This window comes from Anneissia japonica, unplaced genomic scaffold (assembly GCF_011630105.1).
Source record: "Anneissia japonica isolate Jap-2015-1 unplaced genomic scaffold, ASM1163010v1 scaffold287761_len698747_cov189, whole genome shotgun sequence".
Classification (NCBI taxonomy): Eukaryota; Metazoa; Echinodermata; class Crinoidea; order Comatulida; family Comatulidae; genus Anneissia; species Anneissia japonica.
The window spans coordinates 510,442-519,630 of record NW_022715691.1 but is presented as its reverse complement, the minus strand read 5'-3'; the positions used below and the strand labels follow the sequence as shown (position 1 = coordinate 519,630).

General features: G+C 35.3%; 1 protein-coding gene across 1 annotated transcript in view; it reads left to right on the top strand.

Moving 5' to 3' along the window:
* The window catches only part of LOC117109303 (mediator of RNA polymerase II transcription subunit 14-like), a gene marked incomplete at its 3' end in the record, with an annotated part of 34,009 nt that extends 24,820 nt beyond the window's left edge, over positions 1-9,189 (top strand). The window contains 10 exon segments of the mRNA XM_033251573.1: positions 1,616-1,715; positions 2,193-2,312; positions 2,752-2,940; positions 3,463-3,698; positions 4,146-4,269; positions 4,758-4,819; positions 5,286-5,393; positions 6,046-6,165; positions 7,137-7,332; positions 8,508-9,189. Coding sequence (XP_033107464.1) covers positions 1,616-1,715; positions 2,193-2,312; positions 2,752-2,940; positions 3,463-3,698; positions 4,146-4,269; positions 4,758-4,819; positions 5,286-5,393; positions 6,046-6,165; positions 7,137-7,332; positions 8,508-8,578 — 1,326 coding nt within the window.

The following is a 9,189-nucleotide window of genomic DNA, read 5'->3' as shown; positions in this document are numbered from 1 at the left end:
CACTGCACCGTTTATCGGCAATTTAAGGCGTAAAGCCCGCCGATGCATGACTCACAGGTGCTCAAGTGATGGCGGTGTCTAGCTAAGCAGTTAAAAGAAGGGGGAAAAAAAACAAAAAAGTGGTAAAAAAGTGGTATAAAGATACCATATATATTTGCCCTGCTTTGCGGAAAGGCCCCTTTCTTGAATAAACACTTTCTATTAATGTTCTACTCTACTTTTTCTGACCTGGTTTGGATCAATAAGTCTTTATGATAATGCAATACACATTTTGGCAGTAATTAAGTGTTGTAGTTCCATATTTGCAGTGAAATTAATTGGAGTTTACTTGAGTATATAGTATGCGTATCCATTTTACACCAAAAAAAATATATTTGAATAGAATTAATAGATGCCTCCTCAAAAACAATTGACAACCTAATGAAACAATAATAATTATATGAGGCTTGCCATTCCCAAACCAGCCTATTGTAACTAATTTTTGAAAAACTGAGTAATTAGCTTAAGAATGTGGCAGTAATTGTCTACTTTAGTACAGAAAATTCATAATACTTTTACTCATAACTTTGGCAATAGTAAGACGATTCCAGTAAATGACCCATCAGTTTGGTCATTGATACTAGTTTTGGGATGGCAAGCATCATATACAGGGTTGGCGCCAGGATTTACCCGACGGGGGGCCCTCCAATGTCCCCGACGGGAGGGCCGATGCTCCCGACGAGGGGTCAGATTTCCCCGACGAAAACAAAGTGGCCATGGTCGAGCTTCGATTAAAAGGCTTCGAAAGTGGTCCAGGGGAAAATTTTGACAATTGAGGGGTATCAAAGGCTTATTTAATCGATTTTAGAGTCTACTAAATATGTAGAAAATACATATAATTTTTTTTCATCCTTGACGAATTGTGCTTTTTCCCCCCCCCACCCCGCTGGCACCACCCCTGATCATATGTGGCAAAGACAATTTTTAAAAATCTATTTTATTGCACTAAACTAACCTTTATATATCTACCCATCATTCTATACTGTTATTTTCCCCATTTTCAATGTTAAAACAATACTTTTTAAGGATTTAAAGATAGTTTCTGCATGAGAAATGCCTGAAATCATAAACTTTGACGGCTAATTTCTCATATATTTTTCTTTAAACAGCTGTGTGGTTAAATGCTTGTAACTTCTTAAGGAAATGTCTGATTTGAATGATTTTTTACCATTTTATAGCTATTATTTTACTCTCTAACACTGTATTGATAACTCAAAATCGATTTTTGCGACGAGTGACTGGTTTGGCCTGTCTTTGCCACATATAGTAATATAGAAAGTTACTGTGCGAGCTAGATATGTGCTAATGTAGTCCATGCTCTGATATTTATGAAATACCGCTATATAAATGGCGTTATGTAAATGATGTAGATAATAATGTAGTGGTGATGATAAAGAAGGGCTTTTAATGTTGTTATTAATGTTGTTCTTATTGATAATTTGTTTGATGATGTTTTGACATCCTGCCACATTCAGCTTTAATTTTGTATTAGTGTTTGTTGTGCAAGCTATAAGTTGTAAAGTTCCTAATTAACTTACCTCATTTGTTCATGAATACATCTGGTGTTTCCCCACAGCAATATAATATGCAGTCTCCAGGTGTTGCGTGTCCATTAGCGTCCCCACCAACCATCACGCCATCACCATCAGGCGCTAAACTTGGTACTCCATCACCAGGTGAGAAATATTTCCACACAACCTCTATTTTGTAATGTCCTTCATGCTTATTTACATTTACAGAGAAGCAGCTATGAATGAAAGAATTTTAAAATGGAATAATGATTAAATAAGAATGTGAATGAATTTATATTTTTTTGTTATATTACTTTATATTTTATGATATAACTGTTCCTTTAATGTCAACAACTTGATCGTAATTTTCCTGCAATATTAATCATTATCTGCCAAGTGTTGTAAAAAGAGACAGCTAAGGTAACCAGTAACAATAAGCAAATACATTTCCAGAGATAAACATAAACAAAAAAATGAATGTGCTTTTTCTTTTGAGTTTGTTTTATCAGTTCAGCATTACAGTAGTTTGAGGATAGTTTTCTTCATTCTGTGAATTTGTGATCTTAATGTTTGCTGCAACAACACAGTGTAACTATATAAATCCCCTTCATTATTATGAGTGTTAATTGTTTTTATTAATAGCATTTGCTGCTGGATCACCGGGTAACATCCATCACGCCCCCTCACCTGGATTCGTTCCGGTGCCATCGCCCATGAGTGTTAACATGCATTCTCCGGCAGCTGTGTCTTTTATCAACCCAGGTAAGTATCGTGATGTAATTTTTTATTTGCACCATATTCACAGTCATTCAGCAACTGAAGTCTGTTTACCGTCTCTGTACATGACTCAAAGTGTGAAGTTGTTTTTGTTTATGAAAAATAACTCTGTGTGGATTGAACCTAGGAACTTGAGATGGCGAGTTGGGCAACTAAATCACTTGACCACTGTACAACCTTCTGAATTCTAATCACAATAACAAAATTTTGGTTTTGTACTTTGCATAGTGCTCAGGCTTTTACTGATTTTTATTTGATTAAGTAGGTGCAGGATTACTAATATCGACAATTTGTTTCAGTATCACAATAGATCACAAACATGTGGTAATCCCTTTTCAAACTCACAGGACAAAAATATACCATGATATTTGACAGCTTCACTGACATGTGACTAAATTCCTCTTGCTTCTGTTTTCTTCAATAGGTATGCATGAGAGCCATGGATCACCCTACACCAACATGAGCCTCTCAATGCCAAGCCCACGTAACTGGCCTGCCTCACCGTCGGTACCTGGTTTATCACCAAGCATCAGGCACCAGAGCCCTGGTAGTGCCAACATACACTCCCCCGGTACCACCGTACAACAACATGCCTCACAACCATCTATGATAGGTTAGTGAATAGTTTATATTCATTTTTATTATCCACCTGATCTTAGTACTCAGTCCCATTGTTCATAATTTCTTTTCTTTTTCCCCTTCCTCTCTTCTTGTTGCTTTCCTCTACGTACCTCTCACTCTTTTTCCACACTAAATTTTCTCTCTTCTTTTACCTACCCTGTATTTTTTCCTCTTTCATTTCATATCTCTTTTTTTTATGCTCATCTCAATAGTTCTATGACCTTCTGTGTCTTCCTTATCCCTTCTTTCTCTCCCACTTCTCTTTTCCCATCTAACTGCCCTCCCCTCTGTCACCTCACCATTGTATTTCCATCCTACTTCTCCCCCCCCCTTCACCATTTTTCATAAATGTTTAAACATTGATTGTTATTATTTTAACATGAATATTTGATTAAATTTTTATGAATGTTTTATTTTACAGTAGTTTGGAAATGAATACAAATTTTTAGTATTTTGTTGTAATTATAGTTTCAATATTTTTTAAATTTACACAAAATGTTTGTATATTTTAAAGGATCAGTCCAGAGTCAGCCCACTCGGAGTCTACCGCATCGGTCATGGGCCGGCTCCATACCAACTATTCTCTCGCATGATGCGTTGCACAAGTTGTGTACACCGACTCCGACAGGGACCATCAACACGGGGCTGGGAACCCCCTACCAATGCTGTCCACTCGAAAGATTCTTGTCCGCAATTTTCCTCAAGAAACAATTGCAGCGGGTACTGCTTGGCCCAAATAAATGTGATACTGTAAGTCAAATATTTCTAGATGTTAATAAATTAACAGTTTTTTTTTTTTAATTAATTATATTTTTTGTGCTGACTTGATCTAATAACACTATAGTCACAAATGTTATATTTTTTTTAGTAATTACACATTTGAAGCAAATATATTAAAAGAATTTAAATTTTTAAATACTTGCCTGGAGTGTATGTAAAGAATAAGCCCAGTTATGGGCAGATCACAGATATTGGTTGCATAACACTTAAAAGTGTGGACAGATATCTAAACCTCTTTGTCAGAACACAATAATTTTAGGATCTTCCTACTAAAAAGCTGTAAATCATTGAAAATAATGTTTGTGAAATTTATAAAAGTTAAAACTTACGGTTCAATTTGTTGTAACTGAGACCGACAATGTTATATGTACTGGTCCTCAAGTTGATGTTACACTAGTTCTTTGTGTACTTTTATAGTTACATGTAGTTCCCTCCAACGAGCCTGGTGTCATTCAGTTTCAATCAGACAGCTTACTCTTCCGAGTGTCACTCAATCCAGCAGCCAACCTCACCCTGCATCTTCAGGCAAAACCCGTCCCAGGTAAGCACGAGCACTGTGCCTTGCTAAGATTGAAGGCATTCATTTCCTTTGGCTTCTTTTCTACTATTAATATTAACCAAATAAAACCTCAAATATAAATTAACTAGACGATATGGACCCTAATCCCTAACTAGCAGTATGTCATGAATTGTGTTCTTCACTAATAGGCCCAAACTCTGTGCATTGGTTCCAAGTCCCAGGAATCGGTAAAGTCTCCTGTATTCCCTCGAGCAATCAAGAAATTTGTGGGACATGATCTATCTTCTGCAAATTCATGATATAGCATGTTTTTACTCCTGTGGTAGCAGTTGTCTTCTGAATGTCAGCGGGTATCACTGTGCGCAACATAATATAATTAGATGTATTAAGAAAGCTTACTATAAGCAAATCTCCCGAATGTGGCTTCTTCCAACTTGGGGACCCGTTTGTGTGTGTTTAGGTAAGCTGATGTCTGACATTTATTCACTGTTTTTACTTGTACCTTTCAGAGTGTTCTGAGCCTTGGACAGGAGAAGAATTACATGTTCTTAGTAAATTCTTTGAAGAGAAGGTGAGATTATCAAATAGAATTTCATTATTATCTGTTTAAATTATCTGGTAAAACCTGCAAGTAAGGAGACATCATCAAAATGATTCAAATTTCATTTACAGTAAAAAAAAAAATATCGTTTTACACATTATCAGCCAATTTACGTGTATATGTAAAGAATATAAGACTATAATATAGGATCAGTATATATTATGTGTCAGTTACTTATATATACAAAGAAATTTATATTCATTTTTATTGTTCAAGTGCAGTATATTAGTTGTTTGTAAAATAGTAATTTTGCATTTAAAGAGTGTCAGGTTTGGTCTGCATACCTGACATAAGATTACAATAATAAGATATGATGTAATTTGAATCAAAATGTTGATTTATTTGTATTTTATATTATATTTGATATTTTATTTTCACATGTCCACCATTTTCAATTAATTTATATTTCATCTTGTTATGTGCTTATTTATTTTAGGTTGCATGTCCCCCATACAAGCAGACAACACTAAGCGCCTTTATCAGGTTGATCAGTGCATCAACTCGCATACTTCATGATTTTATCCAGATAATGAGATTGGAATTAGTAAGTTTCTAATTTGCATATGATCCCCCCCAATCAAATGCTGTTATTAATTGTTAGAGATTTTAACCATCCAATCAGTTGATGTTAGAAAGTTTAACCTCCAGCTAAATTTTTTGCTAGGAGCTGCTAGAACTTCACAGCCAATCAAATGTTGTTTTGAATTGTTGGAATGTCAATCATCTAATCAAAGGCTGTTAGAAAATTTAACCCTCAATTTGGTTTTGAATTGGTTCAGAAATTTAAAATCTGATTAAATTTTATGAATTTTTAAATATCGCAGCTATCCATTCAAATGATTTTTTTTTTATTGTTAGGAATCAACCCTCCAATGAAATGTGATGATTTTTTTTAATATCCACTATAATTAAATTTTGCTATGAATTCTTAGTATACCAACTCTCTAAATTAATTGAATTGATTTAGTATCTCGGATATCTGCTGTCCACTCCTGTCTAATCAATTGTTCGGTCTCGACTTAGAGAGTTAGCTTTTATGTTAAAAGATTGAAGATTGTTATTTGGTTGTTTGGAATAGTGGTCTTGAATTAAAGTAGTGTCGGAATTAGAGGGGTCTTGAATTGGAAGGTACACTGTATTATAGATGCATTTTATTGTTCATTGTGACTTAATATTTTTTTTTTCTGTATTTGAAGGTTCCTGACCGAACTCTGAAGTGGACCCTACAGTGGTGCTTAACGATATCTCCAAATATCATAGCAGTAGCTGGAGTTGGTAGCATTGCTGTTGTCGTCCGTAACAAGATTCTATTTTTCGTATGTTAATCTCCTTTAATGTATAATTAATAGTTTATGATTATTTATACAGTTATGCTGGCAGTATAAACATCAGGAAACCCTAACACTTCGGTTAAAACCCATTAAATACTCATTAAAATAAAATTCCAATCAGTAAGGCACAGTAGATACAATTCAGCTTTTACTCATTTATATTTTTTAGTGCAAAATTTATTAACAGCCAATTTAATATGTATGCGAACAATATAGGAAAGGTATTTGCGTTGATCGTTATTGTCTGTTGAAATGGCACCAATGATTGATTAAATTTTAAATTTGACAGCTACCAGATTCAGAAAATTTACTTTTTAATATATGTGGCAAAGACAAGCCAAACCAGTCACTCGTCGCAAATCGTGTTTCAAAGAAAATGGCCAAAACATGCTGGAATGTCAAATTTTTAAAAATCTATTTTATTGCACTAAACTAACTTTTATATATCTATACATCATTCTATGCTGTTGTTTTCCCCATTTTCAATGTTATAACAATACTTTTTAAGGATTTGAAGATAGTTTCTGCATGCATAAACTTTGAAGGCTGATTTCTCATATATTGTTCTTTAAACAGCTGTATGTTTAAACGCTTGTAACTTCATAAGGAAATGTCCGATTTGAATGATTTTTTTTACCATTTTATAGCTATTAATTTACTCTCTAACACTGTATTAATAACTCAAAATTGATTTTTGCGACAAGTGACTGGTTTGGCTTGTCTTTGCCACATATTCATATTCCCCACATTATAAGTTTTAAAATGATAGGTCATTTACTAGAATCGACTTATTGCCAAAGTTATGAGTAAAAGTATCATTGGCTTCTGTGTATTAAAGTATATAGTACTGTCACATTCTTACGCTAATTACTCAGTTTAACATTTAGCGACAGCACGCTGGTTTTGGTTTGGCAAGCCTCATATTAATCACTATGCTCTGTTTACCTTATTCACAGATCCAATTGACTCGTAATGTTAACAACTTGGTCCCAGGACAGGAGCTGCAGACGATTATCGTACCCATCATTCACGACCCAAACACAAACTCAACGCTGCAGTTGGATCAGTCCCTACAGAATGCTAGCGCAAATTCAGCATCTCCTCAGGTTTCTGCGATGTTGAAACGCTTTAATGAATACAATATCAACAGCAGTAAGTAAATTAATAGTTCTTAGATCATTTGTTTTCAGAAATATATTAAAATTGGAAAATTATCTGTTTTGTTGAACCAATTAGTTACTTACCTTCGCAATGGTTTCAGAAACTGCTGCAGTCACTTTCTTCAGGATAATAAACCCTTGGATGAATTGGGTTATTCATGCGAGTTTTGTCCCGATGATGACCTATTATTCCAAGGTTATAAATAACATAAGGTTACATTCTACAAATATTTACTGGGTTAAGGGGCATGATCGAGGGACATAGTACAGACTCCAGATCAACAAGGGTGATAATTTGAACTATGACCCGATTAAAATCCCAGTAAATATTTGTTTTATATACCACTACATAGATTCCCTGTTCTTCTGTTGTGAAAGGCATAGGCCTAGAACTTCGCTAGCAGTTCATCGAGGCCTGCATTAGATAACTGGTTTACACTCAATAAATCACAGCTTGTGGCTTCAAGGTACTCTTTAAATATTCGGACAGCATACTTAACTTGTTTTTTTCTATTATCATTAGCTGCTGCAACTAACACTTCTAAATCATGTTCATCCACCAGTTAAATAAAAAGATATTTTTCGTACTATTCTTTATGAAACCAGATGAATGTGATTATAATCGTTTATTACATTCCTAATTGAACAGCAAATGTGATTAAACCAAACTGGCACATAGTATGAGATTTTTGTTGCTCAGACTTAACAATGTTTGATTACGTATTGTATAATGTAGCAGAGCACTGTCAGACTTGTAAAGCCGCGTACTCACTGCGCCAGACGATCGTTGGCCAACGCAATTCTATGAACAACACAACATGCTAGCAATGGATTGTTTTTAATGCGATCAATTCACAATGCCGCAGACGATCAGCAGACCCCGTCATATCATCTAGCACTCAAAGGGTGCAGAGTGGGATTTGTCGTATTACAGTTTTATCAGGCAGTAAGTGCCTGGCTTAGCAACCCATTCTTTAACTTTGCTAAATCTACTTCACCTATCTCATACAACTTAAGATATGGGGATATTTGAGCTTAAGTTGACCACGTATTTGACCAGATATCTGCCAATGTTCACCAATACACTGTACAAAAAACAAAATTAATAAAACTTCTCCCGCCTACCGCCCCATTCTAACCAGTTTTGTAATTTTCAATTTTGTACAGGTGAATGCAGCATCTTTCCAGCAATACGAGATTTAATGATGAATCTAACATTGCCAAGTGTGAAAATTTAAGACCGCAACAAATACCATCTTTACAGTAATGTGGATATACAGTAGGAGACAAACATTGAGAATGACTTGGAGATCCCAATTGTTATTGCATACTATGTGAACATAGTATCATAGATGGAATGTGCACACTATAAGCAGCGTATGCTTGGAGGACTGTCAAGATAAGAGAAGGAGATTTAACCTGGAACCTCAGCTCCTGTGACAGCACCAGTGAGATACAGTGACAAAAAGCCCAATTGTTTACGTCTGGACCCCCGTCAGTAAATAAGCAAATTATCTTGTCGGAGAACTCTGCTTTAGAAAAGTATTACTATGGTCCGAGACTGCGATTTTTCTGGACATCTAGATGTGCCTATTCTTAAATTTTGCTCTAACCATAGTGGGGCTGAGATGGATTTTGACCCCAGTTGTTGGGGATCATGGATCTCTTGTCAGGGACTTTGTAGCCCTTATTGAGGACCTTGAACCCCTTGTTGAGAAATTTCTGGCAGTGCTCTACTGCTCAGCACTTTGAGACCTCAAAATGGGAAAACAAAGGTACCTACAACCTTACTAATAAGTTATCATATTTGAATTTGTTCTTTTGGAGGATGTACCAAGGACCCTAGGTG